We start from the raw sequence: 21725 nt of genomic DNA on the forward strand, positions 1-21725 counted from the left end.
CACTGGCGTTTGCCTTCTGTTAGCTTCGGCTAGCATGAGCACTTCAGGGGGAAACGGCAAACCTGAGCCCGCACAGGCCAGGCCGGGGGGTCCGTGGATGCGGTTTGTGCACCGTCTTCCACACCATGATCACTAGCTGGCCCTTTTTTGGTGGCTTTTGAACCACTTGAACAGAATTGAATCAGGAACTGAGCTTATTGAGATTGATTGTGATTGATTGTTCAGCTAAAAGTGAATCGGTGCTCAAGGAATGAAATGGAAAGGATGACATGGCGATAATAACGATTGCAGCCGAGAGAGCAGACGTAGGAGGCTCTTAATAATTTCAGAATAGCACGGCCATCAGCGAAGCAAAGAGAACGTGTGTGGTGTGAAAACGGTAGGCACGCTCCTCGACACGTCTGTATGTCGTAGTATTTATATCTGCTGCGTTCCCTCTTTTTTTTTCTTACCCGGTAACAGCTTTAATATCCGAACATGCTGGTTGGCTTTGCAGCATGCCCCAGTGCAACTCTTTAGCCCGATCACAGGCGATGTGAGGTAACAGATTCGGTCACACAATGAACTCAAGCGTGGAGAAGAAAATATGCAGGACATCAATGATCACTTGTTAACTTCAGCAAGTTTCCCCTTCATGCTAAGCAAAGCTAAGCAGCTAATATATATATATATATAGTGGTATATGAGTGGTATCAAAGTTTCAATTTCTCACTTATTTTCAGCAAAGAAAAAATATCTGTCGATTCACATTTCCCAAAAATGTCATACTATTGTTAAAAAACCCACACAGACTTGTGAAAAGTGTGTAATCGTAAAAGCAAACGGCTGAAGCGCCCAATCGGTTCTCATCGGTTTTCTCCTTAAGGCTCATAATCCAATCAAAAGCGCTCGATGCTAACCGTTGCTAGCAGAATGGCGTGGTGCATCTAGTGCAGTAATACTGAAGGGTGGACGTCACAATGTGACCCATGTGTAAACCAAGCCACGTGTAGTGTGCCAGATTCTTCTGACTTTCCTCACAACTTAATAAAATACTGACTTTTTGTTCATTTGCAATAAAAAGGTATAGAAATATCTCCAAACTGTACAGCTTTGCAAAGTTAAAATATGCGTGATCAAATTAGTAACACTGATAAAAAGAAATGACCCAAGGTGTTTTAGTAATAAAACATTATCTAAAATGTGTCCAAAAGTCTGAATGATGCATCTCCTTCATTTGTTAGAATCTGTGTTCATCTTCATCGCCTCCTTCACACACGATCCTTCGACCAGCGAGGAGCTGGCCTCCTCCTCGCCGTTTTTCAGGCACACCTGGATTTCGAAACGACCAGACCTCGCCTCCTGCATTGTTCCTCTGCAGAGAAAGAGGAGGAGTCAGGCTGTGTCTCATGGAGGAGTCCGTGTCTCCTTTCTCCTGCAGCATCTGTTTCTAGTCGTCAGAGCCTCCATCCCCGTTCGCTTCGCCTCCGCTCTCCTCTGCAACCTGCGCCTCCGCTTTCCACTCTTCCGCCACTCTGTCTTCGGCTTTCGTTGCCACGTCTTCCTCCAGCTCCTCTTCCTCCTCTTCCCGGATGATCCCTCCCGCCTCCTCCCGCCTCGTGTCAAGCCCCTCCTCTTCCTCTTTCATCTCGAGGTATGTCTTCTCCCCCTCTTCTCCTCCCTCAACCAATACCTTCTCTAACTCCTCCTCATCCCCTCCTTCATCACCTATTTGCACCATCTGAATGTGATCCATGTCCACCACCCCTTTCTCGCTCTCTTCCTCGCTCTCCTCGTCCTCTCTGGTGCTGCTCCCTCGCTCGTCTAAATCCAGACCCAGGGAGGGGGCCAGCAGCCGGTTGTGAACCCGGCTGAGTGCCTCCATCTCCTCCTGGGCCTCACTGTCCTCCTCGGGGCTGTCCTGGCCTCCGCCTTGACTCTGCATCTCTTTCTTGCAGTAGGAGTAGCGGTGGTTCATGTGCTGCGAGTAGGAGCCCGAGTGGGAGAAGCGCTTCCCGCACTTGTCACACTGGTAGGGCTTCTCCCCCGAGTGGAGCCGCAGATGTTCGATCAGGTGGTGCTTGTGTTTGAAGGCCTTTCTGCAGATGCTGCACTCGTGAGGCCGCTTCCCTGCAGAGACAGACCCAGAACAGCATCGATCATCAGCGTATCCAAGGAGAACGTTTCCAAGTAATACAACAAAATCACAACCATTGGTGCTCAAGAACTTTCAAGGAAACTTTATCCAGGCAGGGACTTGCTGGTTTCACCTCGGATGAGATCATTTGGAGCTGAAAGCTGTGGTAGCACGCCAGGTATCAGAGCAATAAAAAAAATACGCTCTCCGAGGGTGTTGACCTTCACTTGGCCACGGAAACATGATTTTTCGTGTGATCCAAATCACTAGCAGAGCTCGCCTCTTGCAACATCCTGTGCTCCACATGGGAAGCTGGCAGTGCAGAGGTGGGGATTTGGCAGAAGCTCTTTCTCAGACCTCTTCTGTGCATGTTGAGTAATACCTGCTGGAATGGGAGTGTCCACCCTTCTCAAAATCCCCTTTTGCTCTGGATCTGATTCATCCTTTCCGAGACCCGTCAGAGATTTATGTTCCCACTAGTTCCGCTTCTGCCTTTCTTTTCGTTTCATTCACATGATCGGCTTTACCTGTGTGCTCGTACTTGTGCCTCAGCAGCGAGCTGCTTTTCTGGAAGATCTTGTCACACAGGTCGCAGGCATACACGCCTCTCTCGCTTTTCTTCATCCTCTTCCTCTGGGGGCCAGAGTCCGAGTCGTTCTGCTCCTCCAGGGTGGGCACGCCCTCTGAACACATGTCTTGGTTCTCCTCCTGGAGAATTTGAGAGATCACAGAAAACAAAAACATTACAGCACTTTTCACCCGCGGTCACACCTACAGATTGTTCCTGTCCCTGAGCTGGTAAACTTCATCCAATGATGCAATGAGAGAGGATATGAAGCAATATTAGAGGGAAGTTATATAAACTTAGAGCTATTTTCTTTTTACCGTGGGGGGGTCTATGGCGATCTACTTCACACCAAAGTATAACACAACAACAATAAATCCGTGAGGCGTACTGTTTAAAGCAGGGGTCGGGAACCTTTTTGACTAAGAGAGCCATGAAAGCAAAATATTTGGACATTTATTTCAGCGAGAGCCATATAATATATTTCAAACGTGAATTCAGCTAAATGTCAGTATAAGCGGTAAGCAGGTAATAAACTAGTATAATAAGCCTCTGAACGTTACGGACTAACGTGAGCGGAGCCCAGAAAGCAGAGAACAGAGACGGTGCGATGGTTGAATTGATCATTTACACCTGGAGCTGCACACAGGACGAGGGGGGGCTGGAGCCCAACGTAATAATACACAGCCGAGAGAAAACCAAAAAGCAAGCGATGCCCTCCTGAAGCAAACGCAGGGCCCCGTCTTTTTCACACGTTTATTCCAAAAGAAGGTCCCAGGTAAGAATACATTAAAATAGTAGTAATCTGGAATTAAGGTGGAGCCAAACAAAGTCCACTCTGCCACCGTGCACACAGCTGGCCACGCCCACCCCTAATGGCGGGATGACGGCCTACTTTTAAAGTATCATCCAATTAAAATAATGGACGATTGCTCCTGCAGCCCTGAACAGGACACGAGCAGCGAAAGATCGATGGACGGATTAAAACAAGTGAGAATGTTTTTTTTTATCAGGATTCATGCGACGCGTTGTAGAGCAACTGTAATCCGTTTATTTCCGTCCTCGTACTTCACGAGCCACATCTCAACTTCCGTTCCGGCACATCCGGTTAACCCTTCACAATAAAACAACAGTAACTCAAGCAGGTTACACCACATTATCGGTATTCCTTTTGAACATACTGGTGATTACTCACTGCTAGATTTCCTTCTATGTTGACCTCGGAAAATGCTCATGTTTTGCATAAGATCTTTTCAGTGAGTTTGTACTGGTTAGCTTTGTTAATAAAGTAAAAAAAAACTTTTTTTTTTTTTTTTTTAAATCGGTGCGCGAGCCATATGCAATCATCAATAGAGCCATAGGGTCCCGACCCCTGGTTTAAACAGATTCCTGCAGATCAATAGAGGTGCAGCATCGTGTCGTCATGGTGACAGCCCAGGAGGATCACCTGTTGGGTTTGACTTAAAAAAAAAGGAAACACTGCTGGGGTTTCAGCCCAGCTGCACGGATCGTGGCTGAGCTTAGGTATTACAAAATAGCGCACGTTCTCATGTAACGTAAAAGAGAACATTTCTCACAAGGACTGTGTAAAGGGAGGTGTGGCGGTCCCCGCTTTGGGGGCTCTAACTGGTTGCACACCTTCACGCCGTTGAGGGTGACGACTTCCGGCGTCTCCGCCCCCGCGGGGCTGCTTGCTGTAGTGGTGTAGGTGTAGGCCAGCTGGGGGATGAGGATAGTGTGTTTGTTGTGACTGGCAAGTGCTCGCAGGCATTGCATTGTGGTCACAATGTCCAGGGGCGTGGCGCTTGGCGTGCTGGCGTACAGTGCAATAGGGCTGCTGCCCATGGCTGAGAGTGGCAAGACCTCTTTCCTTGTGCAAGTTAAGTTCAGGGGTTCATCTACATTGGTTGAGCGAGAAGAAGGGGCGGGGTAAACACGGGCTTTGGCCGTCAGACGCTCCGTTTCCTCTCTGGCTGCCTTTGGCAGCGACAGGTCCAGGGGGCCTTCGGTGTCCTGGGGGGGCTGGGCGGTGGCGTCGCAGCCTGCTGTCAGGTTTAGTGGTGAAGCGGCGCCGTTGATCTCGGCTGGGGTGGCTTCTGTCGGGCTAGCTTGAGTCACAGATGGGCTCATGATGCCTGTCTCCTTCCCCGGGACCAGCGACACCACATTATCAGCGTTGCAGGTGTCCTCTTCCTCTGAGGGAGGCGTTGGGGCGCCCAGCGATATCTGACCCTCCAGCATTTTGTCAAACCACTTTTTCACCACATGCATCGGAAGGCTGACTGAATCGGAGATCTTTGTCAGCTCATCCTTGCTGGGTTCTGTGTTTAAGGCAAAGTAAGCCTTGAGCAAGGACAAGAGGTTTTTGGGCTGGCTGCAGAGCCCCCCCTCAGAAAGCAGGGCAGCAACAGCAGACTCAGACTTCTCCAGGCTCGCCCCGTTGAGGGCATGGAGTGCATCCATCCCACCGGGACAATGATCGCACAGGAGACACGTCCTAGTGGTCTTTGCCTCATCGTCTTTAGTCTCACCGGGTCTGGCGCCGCTGATGGTGAGATCTTCTGGAGGTTTCTGGGACTTGAAGGTGTCAGTGGGGGTCTGAGTGTGTGAGTGCGACCCAGGCTCTTTCTTAAGGTTTTGGGGGGTGAGCTGGCCCTGGTTGGGGTCCAGACTGTAGTTTATAATGATCTTTGCATTTCCGTCCTGACCCACAAGAGGCAAACTGATGGCTGAGATGAGTTGCTGCGGCGCGGCGTGGAGTGCGCCGGGGGTTAAGCCCGTGCTCACTTGTCTGTGGCCTTTGGCGTTACTTTCCAGCACCTGGCGGATGACGCGACCGTCCACTGCCACTTGAAGAGCATTCTGCAAGTCAGCCAGGTTGATGCTGATGGGTGACACCAGCCCCACAGTGGGCAGAACCACAGCCTGCACCGTACCCCCGTTGAAAATGCCGCCATTCACAGCCGTCACCGTTGGCTTGTATTCATAGTCCACGGGCTCCGTCTTGATCTGGTTGAGGGGCAGCTGCTCCTGCAGAGGTTTGCTGTGCTCCAGCTTCTCTCTGATGTGGGGGCGGAGGCCTGGGGGCGGCCTGGGCAGCACGGGCGGGAGACCCTGCATCGGGGTTTTGCCGTTCCCTAAACGCGCTCTGCCGTTAACTGAGATGACGCCGATGCACTTCTTGCTGCTGATGTGGGAGCTGTATGAGCCTGAGTGGGAGAATCGCTTCTTGCAGTTGGAGCACTCGTACGGTTTTTCTCCTGAATGAAACCACAGAGATGGGGGGGGTAGATATTTCCATTAGCAGATGAAGCTAAATAAGCAAGTTAGGTTATGAACATCTGCGGCGAGCAGGATGGCAAAAGCTCTAATGCATTTCGATGACGCTTAAATGCTTATGTAATAGCACCTTTGGGACAGGCCCCGCCCTAATTGTTGTCCCATAATACCTAGAGAAACACAATCATGGCACGTTAAGGAAGAGCGTAGACTGAATCACGATGAGGGATCGCTAAAAGCAAAATATAGACTCAATGGTCACAGTCCCACAGCTGCCATAGCGACGGGGGGGGGGGGGGGGTGTCACTCACCACTGTGGATGCGTAGGTGCTCCTTCAGATGATGCTTGTATTTAAACGCTTTGCCACATTCGGTGCACTTGAATTTACGATTGCCCCCCGACTGTGTCATGAGCCTCTGTCAGATGGGGCGAGATGAGGGGGGGGGGTTAGTCAGTGAGACTCAAAATGAAAACGGCTGCTAATTCATGTCAATCACCCGAGGCCAGGCTCATGTTTATGTAGCATTACTCTGGGGGGGCGGTGCTAAAGGAACATGACAAAGTGTCTACAGAAGGCTCTACAGCCCGAAGCGGGAAACGCTGATCCGCATAAATATCTAATATTAAAATGAGAACGAGAAAATCCTGATGAGAATAAATAGATTGGTGGGGAACAGAAAATCATTTTTTCTCAGTTTACTCAACCTGCATTCACTTAGTCCAGACACACGTGATAGTGTCGTAGCAGTACTACTGCATTATTGCAGTACCAGGGCAGTACGACACTCCAAGACTCAGTGAGTTGCAGCTGCATGACGTATTTTTATCAGGCAACCTGCAACATTAGACAAGAATCACTGAAATCATTCGGACGTTTCGGTGAGGTCACCTGGTCCCGCCCGCTCTTGTGAACCGTCATGTGGCGCTCCAGCTGAGCTCGGTGTGCAAAGCTGTAGCCGCACTCTGGGCAGCCGAAGCTCTCTTCAGTTTTCTCGTGCCGGTACTTGATGTGCTCCTTCAGCGAGCTGTAGCGCTTGTAGCCACGAGCGCAGTACGGGCAGGTGAGCAGCTGAGAGAAGGAATCGGGGGTCCCTGGTGAGAAACAGCACAGTGGGAGACATATGGTGGGGTGAAGTGCAAAAGAGAAGAGGGGGTTCAAAGCACGTGTTCAGCAGGGGAGTGCACTTTGATGTTGCATGAGGCCTGCCGCGGCGACACTCTGCTACTTCACCAATCCCTGCGAGATCCTCCCCCCATGCGTAAACAGCGGCCGCTAGCCAAATGGGTAGCGACTTTCTATTTTATTTTTGTGGTTTTGTTTCTTTCGGGTCGTGCCTTTTCTGTTTTTTTACAGCTTTTACACACCTAAACGGCCGTTTCATTTCCCGTTATGCATCAGAGGTCTTCAGAAACAAGGAAGTGAAACGTGGGCTTGGCAAACAACAGCTGCGCCTCTGCGTCCGAGCTGCTCACAGGCGCTCTCAGGTACCCCACTCCCACACAGGTGAAGCATTACTTTGTTAACGGGTGATGTATTAAGTCCCCCCGTGGGACAGGTGAGGGCCTCGGGATGGGAACGCACACACATTACCGGCCAGGTGAGTCAGCGCTTACAAATGCGTGACAAATTTAGTCAGGTGCTGCCGTGGAGCCAAAAGCCCCTGAGCGATAAAGGCCCCAGCGTGTTGCACTTAACAAATGCATGCGTGTAATGATGCTGGAGAGCAGTGCTAATAGCTCAGGTGAGACAGGGAACAGGTAGATTCATGCCCAGAGGGCCAGTCATTACTGAGTGGGAGCAGCAAGAGTCTGAGTGCGGAGCGCTCTAGCGGGAACAGTGGTGTGTGTTTTCATTGTGTGTGCAGCGTAGACACACACCTGCAGCGTGGCGCTGCAGGTGTGTGTCTAGAATGGGTGAACCATTACAGGCACGGCTAGGAATGAATGCAGCGTCAAACGGCTGCCAACAAACTGGAAGGATCGTCATTTCAACTGCTTATTAACCCTTTATTGCCAAGCTGATCATATTTGATACACATGGCCTTTCAGAAGCCCCCCCACCCCCGAAAAAGATGATAGATACAAGCCAACACATGTATCTACATCTTCCATGAAAAGAATTCCGGATTTTGCAAAAGTTACATAAATGAGAGCAGTGGTCCCCAACCACCGGGCCGTGGCCCGGTACCGGTCCGTGAGGCATTTGTTACCGGGCCGCAAAGAAAGAATAAATAATTTATACAATTTCCGTTGTATCGATTATTAGCGTCTAAAAGTTGTTTTATTTTGAAAAACGACCGGATTTTCTCCAACGTAACAATCGCCTCCAGTCCAACTGAGGAGGAAGAAGAGGAGGAAGAAGAGGAGGTGATGACCTCCAAGAAGAGAAACCAAGACTTAAAACTCGGTTTATCAACAGCTGATTAGCTTCATTAACGAGCAATAAAGGGTTCAAAACTGCTTCGGCACAGAGACAAGAACCCGGATTAAAAGACAAGAACCCTGGATTAAAAGACAAGAACCCTGGATTAAAAACAAGAACCCTGGATTAAAAGACAAGAACCCTGGATTAAAAGACAAGAACCCTGGATTAAAAAACAAGAACCCTGGATTAAAAGACAAGAACCCTGGATTAAAAGACAAGAACCCTGGATTAAGACAAGAACCCTGGATTAAAAACAAGAACCCTGGATTAAAAGACAAGAACCCTGGAATAAAAACAAGAACCCTGGATTAAAAGACAAGAACCCTGGATTAAAAGACAAGAACCCTGGATTAAAAGACAAGAACCCTGGATTAAAAACAAGAACCCTGGATTAAAAAACAAGAACCCTGGATTAAAAGACAAGAACCCTGGAATAAAAACAAGAACCCTGGATTAAAAGACAAGAACCCTGGATTAAAAAACAAGAACCCTGGATTAAAAGACAAGAACCCTGGATTAAAAGACAAGAACCCTGGATTAAAAGACAAGAACCCTGGATTAAAAACAAGAACCCTGGATTAAAAAACAAGAACCCTGGATTAAATGACAAGAACCCTGGATTAAAAACAAGAACCCTGGATTAAAAAACAAGAATGTGGAATTTATTAAACAAAAAACCATGAAGGACAGAAGTTGAGACCACAATTTATGGTGAGTAGATGTTGTGTAACTATTAAATATGTATTTAGTAGTTATTGCAAGTGCATAATATAAAGGTTATTGGTAAGATTATATTCCTCTTTTTAAATTTAATTACCCCCCCCGTCCGCGAAAAAATTGCCCAGCATGAAACCGGTCCGTGGCAGGAAAAAGGTTGGGGAGCACTGAATTAGAGCACTTTTCCAGGTTCCATTAAGAATTTATTTTCCAAAAATGTGAGTGTTCTGACGATTACTTCATGGGGCGGGCTTTAAAGGGTTAAATAATGTTTCCTGCGCTCACTGGCCTGAAACACTTTTTTCTTCTTCTAAAGGCACAAAGGCCCTCCCGACTCCCTCTGGATCAACTCCTCTCCTGTGAATGAAGAATTCTTCTGCAGCAGAGGCCTCGTGGGATCAGGATCGGGGCGTGGCATCGTTGTCACGTTGACGTGCTTCCATTGGCTAAACCCACATCATGTACCTGCACAGCGGTGACATCACCTGAGAGCCTCGGCTGTATTTGTGAGCCAGATGCAGCTGACCTTTGGAACTACCAGTTCCAAAGGTCAGCCACCAGCGATGCCATCTCTACTGCCCATCACCGAGTTATATATTTAAGAACATTTGTGTTAATGAGGTCCTTGTAAGAAAGGAGGGGGGGGGGGGGCTGAGGTCCACTACCATTCTCATCATGGATGCTGGCATCAGGGGTGCCCTGCCGCTGAGGCTCATCCTCCGGGGCTTGTGGGTAGATGACCGCCGTGTCTCCTTGCTGGAGCATCTCCTCCACCAAGGCGTCGGTGCTGACATCATCCTCACCTTCTGAGACACAATCCTCCTTCACTGGAAAGGAACACACACACACACACAGTGACTAGAGTCAAAAGGAAGGGTGGATCACCAAGGCGTGCACTTTTTGTGTCCGAGCTAATAAACATGTGAAACTGTAACCTGTATAGGAAATATCATAAAAACGGAACCAAGGCTTTGACCACCGCAAACCGGGACTGAGCCGACCCGTGGAGAAAAAAATCCAGGTCGATGTTATTCAAAATAGCAGCGGAAACTCATTAGCATCAAAAGCCATGGGCTAGCGCGCTGCGTGAGCATCCAGCGCTTTGTCGGAAGCCTCTGTTCACACTGCCAGCTGAGGAACTCGCTGAGACTCGGGCTGGTAGAGGATGCATTCTGGTGGATAGAAATCACACACACGCACACGCACACGCACACGCACGGTTCGGCTTTCTGGAGCGCTTTGGCCTTCAAACTGTGCTTAATAGCAGCAAACGAGAACCCGCATCACAGGAGCCTGGCCAGCTCGTCAAAGGAGCGCTAATTAGCAAGCAGCGGCTTAAAGGATACACGTCTGTGTATCCACTCCTGAGTGCTGCTCTGTGATGTGTCTGTACTTGTATGTTTTTGTAATTTAGTCATTACTGTTACATGTAGCACGATGAAAAAATCCAAGTCTGTGAACCCTCATTGACAAGAAACAACTTCTGATTCCGATTCTAACCTGAGGATGGAGTTTAGGATGTACCAACGCTCCCTTCCCTATTCCCCCTCCCCCATCGCTTCCTGAAGTGGAAAACGGAATCGAGTCTTGTGCGTCGGCGATGAAGTCGATCGTTATTCCTCAGCGGATACTGCAGTTGTGTTTCCTGGGCAATGTTTCATGCTTGGGGGAGAGTCGAGGATTGGGTTTTGTGAATAGCGAATTGCTGAGGGAGGGGCCTAGCTGTGATCTCCTAGGAGATTCAAACAGGTGGGGCATTTCATGACTCACTGACAGTGAATACCAGCACTGGGATTACAGTCCTGCTCTGGTTTCCTCTGCTGCGCCTCAACAAAGCCATGAGATCATATGAGCACAATCATTTGTTGCCATGGTTATTGACGACCATGAAGAAACCCCCACCATGTTAAAAGCCTGCGAGAGATGATAATACAGAGACCAGAGGCTGTTTAAAGAAGAGGCCAAAGGCAGGTGCAGAGGAAGTCCAGGTTTGTTATTCTCACCATAAGGGTTCAGGAACACAGCTGAGACTGTTAACCCCCCCACCCCCACCCCACATTGTGGTAACAGAATCAGCTTCCGGGCCTGTTAGCAACTGGTCGGTAGACACTAGAAACCAGCATTAGCTTAGCATTAGAGCTAACCTTATGGACTAACGCAGTGCTTCTCAATTATTTTCTGTTACGACCCCCCGAGGAAGAAAAAAGAATTTGTGACCCCCCCCCCCCAAAAACAAAATCCCACTCTTGTATCCTTATTAACATAAAAAGAAATATGAAATATAAAAAAGAAAGGAATATAAATATATCAACTTAAAACAAAGAATAACTTTATTACCATGTTTTTGTCTGCAACAGAAGTATTTGAAGTGCATCAATTTGCTTGAACTTTTATTTTTAATCCTTAAACTACAAGTTTTACTAGTAATTAATACATTTAATTAAATAACATCAATAAATAATAATGAATTAAAATTGATCAGCAACATTAACTCAGGAGCACAAAATATGAAACACTTTAACCTACAATTTGATATGTAAAGCCAATCTAATTGTCTGTATTGTAGGATAGGTTTCAATAAGCATTGCTTCTGCTTATTCCTTTTTTGGTTGTAATGTATATTTAGTTTTGTTTAAGTTGTATTTATTAATTTTTTTGTCTTAATCTGACAACCAAAATAAAAATCATCATCATCATCATCACAAAACCAAAATGAAAAAAGAATTGTGCTCTTAGCAAAATGAGGAAGTCAGGTCTTCCCTCGTCTCCCACCGTAGTCACGGTGAAGCCAAGCGCTACGTACGCTACATACGCTACGTCATATTTCCTCGTCTTTGCTTTCGACTGACCCTCCTTTGTTTTATCATCTCTATCTCTCTGTTAAATATTTATCCGTGCTGTCTCTTGAGGGTTTGTTTACAATTGCTCTTGATAACGCCTGCTCTGTGCTGTGTGCGCGGCGCGCATGCACCCTAGAGCTAATACTCCCTGCGCGCACTCTGACAATCAGGGCGCCACTGCCAACTACCGTAGTGGATGTGCAATTACACTTTAATCTAGTACGGCAAAAAAAGCATGTTCTCCGCAGTCACATGCGCCCCCCCCCTGACATCGCAATAGTGGGCCGCGACCCCCCCTAGGGGTGCCACTATTTGAGAACCATTGGACTAACAAACTCGCCAGAATTTTTTTGCCAGGCGATTCTTTAGTCAGGTTTCATGACTGCCGGAAAGCATTAGCATACATAAAGGAAATGCTAATACTCCTGGGGAGTCTGATTGCCTTGGTGTTTTCGGCCCCTTCTTTGTTTCTTTGTTTTCTCTTCCAACAGGAGTGCTTTCACACTGCCACTGTTTGACATCGACATCGATAACTGACATCGACTTCACCCCGCAGCGCCGTAACACAGTCAAGCTGAGCGCCGAAACTGGACGGTCATTGGATAAATGCTGGGCTTTGTCCCGCCCATCAGCGTCTCTGGGGCATGATGATTGGATGATCTGATTTTGATTGACAGTGAAATAAGCGAATCAGCGATCTTGAAGCATAAAACAGCCAAACATTTTCCACGTTTTTCATTCCGTTGTTCTGAACTGAGCCGGAGACTTTACGGATCACCAGCGACTTTGTCTTTGTTAAACACGACGAGCACTCCAAAAGGGAGAGGGAGGGACTTCCCCTTCTACTTTGTCCAATCGGCGAGCGCCCTTGTCAGCCACGTGACGCTGCTCCGAAAGTTTGTTTTGCGAAGAAATGAAATGAAATACTGTTTTATTAATCATCATCTGCCGACACACACAATCAAATCACAGTGTGAATGTGGACCTTTCAACTAACTATAAATGCAAGAATTTGCTCCCAAAGGAACCGAGTCCTCTTGGTGCAGTGTGAAAGCACCCTAAGCATCTAAACTCTCTACCAGCCTCTCATACTGAAGAAGGATGAGAGGTGAGATGCCTTCTATGAAATTGAACAAGTCCAGTTGACGCTTCTTTTTTTTTTGCTCATCGTGATTTACCATGACCTGGATGACTGAGAACGGCACAGACTGGAAACCAGTCATCTAAGAGTAGTGAATCACCCCATGACTTTTGGAGGACTTGCTGGATGAGATTAGACAGACTCTTTGAAAACACCCCTGCTTTTTCCTGATTAGTTTGCTGCTATCGATCATTATTTGTCATGTTTGTGGTTAATTGATGAATGGCAGTAAAAATGCAGCCAATGTCGAGCTGCTTCTCTAGCCATTTGAATCCCAGCTAACTGCCTGCTTCACAAACAACAGATATGAGCGTGGTTAAGTTGACCATGTGTGCAAAGAGGAGTCTTATTTGGGGGTCTGGGATGCAAAGCTTGGCAAGCTGTTGTTTTCACTCCCTGTGTGCAAGTGTTTGTGTGTCTCTCTGCTTTTTGTTAAGTACAGAGCGAGGCCAGAAGGGTTCACAGACTTGCTGAGGTGGCCCAGCCTTATCTGGCTGCTCTCCTGACATCACACAGGCCATTTATGTGCTGACGCAGGCAAGTGAACGAACCACTGCACGAGTGGACAATCAGAACACAGCAGAACAGAACACCAGTCTGAGGTGGTAGGACAGTCGTTGCTGTCCTGCTCCATGAAAGTCGTTTGGCCCATATTCATTTGAGTTTCTTGCCAGACTAGCCACTCGTTCTCTGCCAACATGACATGACACTATCCTGATGGCTTGGCTAACTATCGGCCAATTTCAAACCTTCCATTCCTGTCAAAGCTTCTAGAGAAAGCAGTTTCCAGTCAGCTGTGTGAATTCTTACAAGACAATCAGTTATTTGAGGTTTTTCAGTCGTGTTTCAGAGCTCATCATAGCACAGAGACAGCATTAGTTAAAGTCACCAATGACCTTTAATAGCGTCTGATAATGGACTTGTCTCCGTGCTTATTTTATTAGATCTCAGTGCAGCCTTTGACACAATAGATCATCAGATTCTGTTACAGAGGCTGGAACAATCTGTTGGTGTTAGAGGATCTGCATTGAACTGGTTTAGATCATATTTATCTGATAGATTTCAGTTTGTACGTGTTCATGATGAATCTTCTACGTACACTGAAGTTAAATATGGAGTTCCACATGGTTCAGTGCTTGGACCTATTCTGTTCTCGCTGTATATGCTTCCCTTAGGTAACATTATTAAGAAACATAGCATAAATTTCCACTGCTATGCAGACGATACACAATTATACCTGTCAGTTCAGCCAGACAAGGTCGATCAGTTGGTTAGACTTCAGACGTGCCTTAAGGACATTAACTCCTGGATGACCGAGAACTTCCTGTTATTAAATCTAAATAAAACTGAGGTTCTGGTTCTTGGGCCAAAGCATCTCAGAAATGTTTGTTCTAGTGTTGTAGTTGAACTAGATGGCGTCTCAGTGTCCACCAGCACCACTGCCAAGAATCTGGGGGTAATCTTTGATCAGGACCTGTCCTTTCAGTCCCAGATAAAGCACGTTTCAAGGACTGCGTTCTTTCACCTTCGGAATATTTCAAAGGTCAGGCACCTACTGACCCGAAAAGATGCAGAAAAAATAGTCCATGCTTTTGTGACTTCCAGACTGGACTACTGCAACTCCTTACTGTCCGGCTGCCCAAAAAGGTCTATTAAACATCTCCAGCTAATCCAGAATGCAGCAGCCCGTGTTCTGACGGGAACCAGACTGAGAGAACACATTTCCCCTGTTCTGGCGTCGCTGCTTCCTGTTAGCGAACAAATTGAATAATAAAATCCTTCTGCTCACTTTTAAAGCCCTCAACAGACAGGCCCCTCCCTTAGCTTACAGAGCTGATTGTGTCAGGATTCTGTTCCTTCTGATGTGTCTCTCTCTCTATGTCCAAGCTGGAGCAGGAGGAGCAGGGGGCGGGGCTGAGGAGGAGTGGCAGCCCTGCGCAGCTGGTTCCAATCGAGCCTCGTCTCCTCACCTGCTCCAATAAATACTCTGGCTCTTGCCCCACGGCTTGCCGGATTGACAGCGTCTCCTAGAGTTCCTGACTCCACGTGCTCATCGTCTCCCTGGCTCCACGTCTCAGCCTGTTCCGGTGTCGTCTCCTCCTGCAGTGCCTCCCTGCCGACGCCCTCCCAGCTCGTCTCGGGACTCTGGCTGGTTTCATCGAGTCTTCCCTCTGATTTCATTGCTCCGTAGTGGGCTATTAAACCAGCCAAATCTGCATCCTGTGTCGTGCCTGTTCAGAGCATCCAGTTCGGCCCAGCCCCCATGACAGATTATCCCGTATTGCCCCACTAGAACCCTACGGCCCCAAAATGCTGGCCTGCTCGTGGTTCCAAACATTTCCAAGAGCAGACAGGGGGCGGAGCTTTCAGTTATCAAGCTCCTTTATTGTGGAATCGGCTCCCTGATTGGTTCGTGAGACAGACACCATCTCTATGTTCAAGAGTAGATTAAAGACTTTCCTTTTAAACAAAGCTTATAGTTAATCGATGCAGTAATCAATATAATCAATATGCTGTCATAGACCAGCACTGGTGGCTTAACATCATGACACACTGAGCTCCTCCCTCTTTATCTGATTATTCATGTTATAAATATATGTCAGTCAGGGGCGTCACTAGGTTTTAAGGACAGGGGGGGCTTAGCCCCCAGGAGATGCACAGGATGTGAGCAAATGTAGCGTACGAGCACAAAACCTCACAAACGGCTAACAAGGGCTGATAAATTATACATTATTATTATTATTTCAGTCTGTTTTTAATACAGTACAACAACAGACAGGTTTAAACAGTAACAAGATGTTTACGGCATTAAGAAAATAAATGGCTACAATTACAAGTTACTTGGTGGATGGAAGCATCAAAGAATGCGTCTGTTTCTAAGAGTCGATCTCTCTGTTGTGAGTCTGAAGCTCGTCTTCTTCAATGACTGCAAGACTGTGAAGTATTTTCTGACCCGTTGTTTGACGCAGCCAGGAATGCAACCGACGCAGTGCAACCGACGCAGTGCATCCGACGCAGTGCACTAAAGGGCCTTTCACATGAGCAGCTGCTTACGGGCACCGTTAGGGCAACTTGGGTAGAACCTTCAGAGAGGGAAACATGTCTGAATCAAGGAGGTTGTGCAGAGACAATATCTCTTTGGGAGAACATCCAGCCTCTGTTTCAGGTCACCAGAACCTCCTCTGTTTTCAGGTCACCAGAACCTCCTCTGTTTTCAGGCTGTAGTGTTTTGAGAGTTCATTCAAGTGTGATCCACTCAATAAGTTCTCACATTTAGGACACATTTAAATCTGAACTCAAGCTCGCCAGCCATCCTATCCAAGGGAAAAGTAACTCTCTTTTCACTGTGTCTGAGTTCTATTCAGTGCGTGAACCTGCAGGTTCCTCCAGGTTCTGCAGGTCTCTGCACCTGATTCAGGGAGACTGTGGGCGTGGCTCAGGGCTGTGGTTCTCTCATCCAGCTCCATGGCTAATGCATCTGTGCGTTTCCCTTAAGTGTGTCACACAATAACTAAATGTTACTACCAGCAGTGATAAACTTACTTTCTTTATAAACTTTCTCTCTCCATTCTTCATCCATCCGTTCACGTTCTTCTCTTCTATTATGCTCTGTGTGCTTCAAACACGCTGCAGGGACCGACGTCCTACAATTAGCGGTCACAGGGAAAACGTGGACTGGATTTTGAGTGATGTGGGCATTCTCTATAAGAACAGGCGGAACGGGTTCTCTACCTTATGTCATAAAGTGAGGGGAAGCAGATTCATGATCAGATTTAAGTAAATAATGACAGGTTACGTGTTTTTAAACATATATTCTGGCGGCTTTAATAGAATATGTCGGCATTTTTTGGTCACTGAACAAAAAAAAAAAAAGATTTTTTATAGTGTTATTAGGCCCGAGCGCCTATCCTAGGCGTAAGGGGCTATTGCAACGCAGAAGATGACAAGTTGACGAGCGTAGCATCAAATAGTTATCCAAATTATTTTTATACATTTTACGGTTTCCGTGCGGCAAAGCTCCAAACTTGAGGTAGAATTTTGAGCGTTTTTATACACCAAACATGCCGAGAGCGTGTCTGACGGGGCCTGAGTGGAGTTGTTAGGATCTCATAAACAGCAACCCTGTCTTCAATATTTTCTTCTTGGTTAGTGATGATATTTATTTGTTTTAGATTAATCATGGGAACACCTACATTCTTGTCTGACTTATGTCACAATGTCATGTTAAATAGGAGCCTCCCTTCTGAATAGGAATAGAGCTGGGAAATATTTTCCATTGGAGACACAGAATTCTTCATGACAGCAAGCCGAGTATAAAAAATAATAATAATATCCTCCGAGATGCTGTTGAGGACGACCAACACACTCACGCCCACACACACGACACTCAACAGCACACACCCTGACACTAAACAACACACATACAGACACACACAAACACGAGTTGACGACAATAATTTGCCAGAAATTATTGAAACTTACCAGAAGATTTCCTCATGTGGTCCCGATCAAAAAACCCAATCGTAAACATGTCGTTGTTTTTACGGTGTTACTATGGTAATGGCCGAAGTTCCCCATGTTAGTCTATGACAAACAACACGATATTATCCCATTATATTTAAAAAGACATATTACCATGGAAACGTCCCAAATTTGCCACATACAATCTAACCCGCATGCCGGTCGGAAAACTCAATCGTAACCATGTTGATCTTTTGAAGTTGTTGCCGTGGCAATGGCCGGCATTCCCCATGTTAATCAAATGAGTGCGACACAGAACAATCACCAATCTTATGAAAATGACATATTAGCATGGAAACGTCCCAAATTTGCCACATACAATCTAACCCGCATGCCGGTCGGAAAACTCAATCGTAACCATGTTGATCTTTTGAAGGTGTTGCCGTGGCAATGGCCGGCATTCCCCATGTTAATCAAATGAGTGCGACACAAAACAATCACCAATCTTATGAAAATGACATATTAGCATGGAAACGTCCCAAATTTGCCACATACATTCTCACACACATGCCGGTTGAAAAGTCAATGACACCCAGGCTGCATTTTTTACGCTGTTGCCATGGTGATGGCAACCCCGCCTATGGGGAGGGGTCCGACGCCAACTTTGTCGGACAGCCACGGAATTCGGTACAGACATGCGTCATGTCAGGGCAAGAAAAATAAATTATTATGGCCACGCCCCCAGACACACAGGAAGGCAGCCATATTGGATTGAAACTTAAAAACTCCTGATGGCAGATGGCCATAAAATCCAAATAACGATTTGACTAAACTGTGAGCTACTCATGCAGCTCAAATCTAAACACTTGTGAAGCACTCAGGACAAAAGCGGCGTGCGTCGGCGGGTCAGCTCAACGGCCTGTCGGCCGGCGAGGGCCTACAACGCCGCTTGCGGCTTTAATCCATCTTGTTTTTGACTGTCCTCCTACCTGTCACTCTCCAAAGTTCTTGCTCTTGTCCCTGCTAATCCTGTAAAGTGCCTTGAGATGACTTTCTGTTGTGATCTGGTGTTATAGAAATAAAACTGATTCGCAAGCTACCAGCTCCTCTCCCTCTCAGTCAATGGTGTCCGACACTCAGATGCATCCGTGCTGTTTTTCTCCCCCCAGCAGGAGGGTAAAACAAGGAGAAGTGTGAAGCAGCTCCAGATCTCGGAGGATATTATTATTATTTTTTATACTCGGCTTGCTGTCATGAAGAATTCTGTGTCTCCACTGGAAAATATTTCCCAGCTCTATTCCTATTCAGAAGGGAGGCTCCTATTTAACATGACATTGTGACATAAGTCAGACAAGAATGTAGGTGTTCCCATGATTAATCTAAAACAAATAAATATCATCACTAACCAAGAAGAAAATATTGAAGACAGGGTTGCTGTTTATGAGATCCTAACAACTCCACTCAGGCCCCGTCAGACACGCTCAGCATCCAGCCGCTCATCTTCACATCAGAGCTCTCCAGCTCCACCCGAATCATTCTCTGAGATGTAATCTTGCTCTACGCCTCACAAAGAAATGAGAAGCTGCTCCAGATTAATTCTCGCTCTGCCTTTTCCTTCCCTGGAATCGGTTCTTCGAGGGGCTGCATGTTTACTCCACCGCTACAAAATCATCTAGGAGGGAATGAGTAATGAGAGCGATCACGGCGCCCATGATACCATGTAATCAAGAGGAATAACTCAGAACGGTGAGAAAGAAGGAGAGCTTTGAAAAGGAGGGTGGGAAAGAAGAGGAGAAGAGACAAGAGGTGGCGACACACTGAAAAACCAGTGAGCGGTTTAGAAATGCAGCAGGAGGAGAAGGTTAGTCCGGGGGGGGGGGGGGGGTCACAGACACATGCGTGTGTAAAGGACTGAGGCTTTCCCCGTTTCATCAGTCCAGGGAGGCAGAAAAGTGCAAATGGTGTCAGAGATGAGGGGACGAGGGAAGGCGAAAGGAAACACGCCCAGCTTGATGAAGTCCAAGTGTGGAGCGCAGCCAGCTGACTGAGGCGCTTCATGTTCTCGAGCGCTCGCCAATGCCGGTGACATTATTCTTCCTCCAGCTTTCCTTCCATGCGACTGAGACAGGAATGATGAAAATGACAGCGCAGTGTGGGTAATAGGTGCCTCAGATCTGTGTGTGTGTGTGAATGTAAGCGTGCATGTAAAAGCAACATCTTGAAACTGAAAGGGACTGAACCCACTGGAGAGGAGCTGCCAGAACCTCCCTGAACTGAAGTGCTAGGCGAGACACCCTCCGATGTAATAACATGGCTGGCACAAACACACACCATCATCGGCGGTCTCTCGTAGTCGAGCATGACTGTCCTCCTTCTTGGTCCTTGTGGGTCTTCAGGTGGGCTACAGGCCTATCCTGGACCCAGTTATTCTGGTGCAGTGTGGACAGGGGAACGTAGTGGTGGTGGGTTTGGGTTGGGCCTGTTTGGTGGTTGCTCTCTCCTTCCTGAGTCTGCGCTTCTCTTGCGCAGCATGGCGGAGGTCATCGTTGTCCTGTCCCGCCCCCTCATGGACCAGGTCTCTCCAGGTCGTCCTGACTGTTGCCGTGTCTTCCCAGGATTTAAGGTCGATGTGGCACTTCTTCGTGTTTGTCTTGATGTTATCCTTAAACCTCTCCTTTTGGCTCCCGGGGCCCGTTTCCCTTCAACGAGCTGGGAATAGAGGACTTGTTTTAGGAGGCGAGAGTCTGGCATGCGGATAACATGGCCAGTCCATCTGAGCTGGTGTTGGGCAACGATGGCAGTGATGGTGGGAATATCAGCCTCCTCCAGGACGCGGGTGTTGGTGCGTCGATCCTCCCAGCTAAGCCTGAGGATTTTTCGGAGGCATCTCTGATGGTACGTCTCAAGTGCCTTTAAGTGCCTGCTGTACGTAGTCCAGGCTTCTGATCCATACAGGAGGGTGGGAAGTACCACGGCTTTATAAACCGAGATTTTGGTCTTTGCTTGGAGGTCGCGGTTCTCAAAGACTCTCTTTCTTAGCTTTGAGAAAGCTCCACTGGCACAACTGAGGCGATGGTGTACCCCGTCATCAATGACAGCCTTTGAAGATAAAAGGCTGCCAAGGTATGGGAAGTGGTCCACATGCTCCAGTCTGATGTTGTCAATGGAGATGTTTGGGGGTAGGACAGGCATACTGCTGTCTGGTTGTGTTTTTATGTTGATGGCTAGACCAAGCTGTTTGTATGCCTTCGCAAAGGCAGAGAGCATGCACTGTAGGTCCTCTTCTGAGACGCTACGAGGGCGTTGTCGTCCGCATACTGCAGCTCCATGATGAACGTGGTGGTGGTTCGACCTTTAGCCCTGAATCGGTTGATGTTGAGGAGTTGACCGTCGGTTCTATACATAATTTCGACTCCCCGTGGCAGATGCTTGCTTATGAGATGGAGTGTAGCAGCAACAAAGATGGAGAATAATGATGGAGCGATGACACAGCCCTGTTTGACTCCAGTGTCAACCCGGAAGGGTTCCGACTCGTCTCCACCGCCACTGAGTACCGTGGCTGACAAAGCTTGCCAGCAGGATTTGGATGATACTCGCGTCATGAACGATCTTAATTTGTCTTGCATCAAATGATTGATCGTCTCCAGACGTTTCTGGCAAACGGGACTCGAGCGCTCTGCTGTCAACCGGCTTGAAGTAGAAAAACATCTCGACTAAACCTGACAAGTGGACCAGAACCCACGGAACGCCGGACGTCTCGGCTAGAAAGATGAGGTGTGTGTGTGGTCTCACCTCCATCCCAGCAGCGCTCCCTGGGGGGCTCGTCTTCTGGCAGCGTGCTGTCACATTCGGCGCCGTCCGCCAGGCTGCCTTCCTCCTCCACAATGTGCAGCTTGTCCTCGTCATCTGAGTCCGAACCGCTATCCACCACGTTATTGTAGTTCGTCACTGTGTGAGGAGACGGGGGGGGGGGGGGGGTTAGAACCGCTATCCACCACGTTATTGTAGTTCGTCACTGTGTGAGGAGACGGGGGGGGGGGGGTTAGAACCGCTATCCACCACGTTATTGTAGTTCGTCACTGTGTGAGGAGACGGGGGGGTTAGAACCGCTATCCACCACGTTATTGTAGTTCGTCACTGTGTGAGGAGACGGGGGGGGGGGGGGTTAGAACCGCTATCC

At 47.7% G+C, this 21725-nt stretch overlaps 1 protein-coding gene across 1 annotated transcript; it reads right to left on the reverse strand.

Annotated features, from left to right (window-relative positions):
• Positions 1–1429: 1429 nt before the first annotated feature.
• On the reverse strand, positions 1430–21485 carry zeb1b (zinc finger E-box binding homeobox 1b). The gene is made up of 7 exons (XM_068748187.1): positions 21338–21485; positions 9769–9930; positions 6851–7053; positions 6272–6377; positions 4320–5941; positions 2644–2824; positions 1430–2109 (listed from the first exon to the last, which is right to left on the reverse strand). Exons 2-7 carry the CDS (start codon positions 9866–9868, stop codon positions 1430–1432), a joined length of 2892 nt encoding a protein of 963 aa, XP_068604288.1. The 5' UTR covers positions 9869–9930; positions 21338–21485.
• Positions 21486–21725: the final 240 nt, after the last annotated feature.

Source organism: Brachionichthys hirsutus, chromosome 14 (genome assembly GCF_040956055.1).
Source record: "Brachionichthys hirsutus isolate HB-005 chromosome 14, CSIRO-AGI_Bhir_v1, whole genome shotgun sequence".
Taxonomy (NCBI): domain Eukaryota; kingdom Metazoa; phylum Chordata; class Actinopteri; order Lophiiformes; family Brachionichthyidae; genus Brachionichthys; species Brachionichthys hirsutus.

What these genes read in the sequence shown, in the direction of transcription:
- zeb1b (XM_068748187.1), bottom strand. Translation starts at nt 9,868, where the DNA reads ATGCTCCAGCAAGGAGACACGGCGGTCATCTACCCACAAGCCCCGGAG. An exon ending in ACAAGAGCGGGCGGGACCAG is followed by an intron (nt 6,378 to 6,850) that starts GTGACCTCACCG and finishes CCCATCTGACAG; the next exon opens with AGGCTCATGACACAGTCGGG. An exon ending in TCACCCTCAACGGCGTGAAG is followed by an intron (nt 2,825 to 4,319) that starts GTGTGCAACCAG and finishes CAAATTCTCCAG; the next exon opens with GAGGAGAACCAAGACATGTG.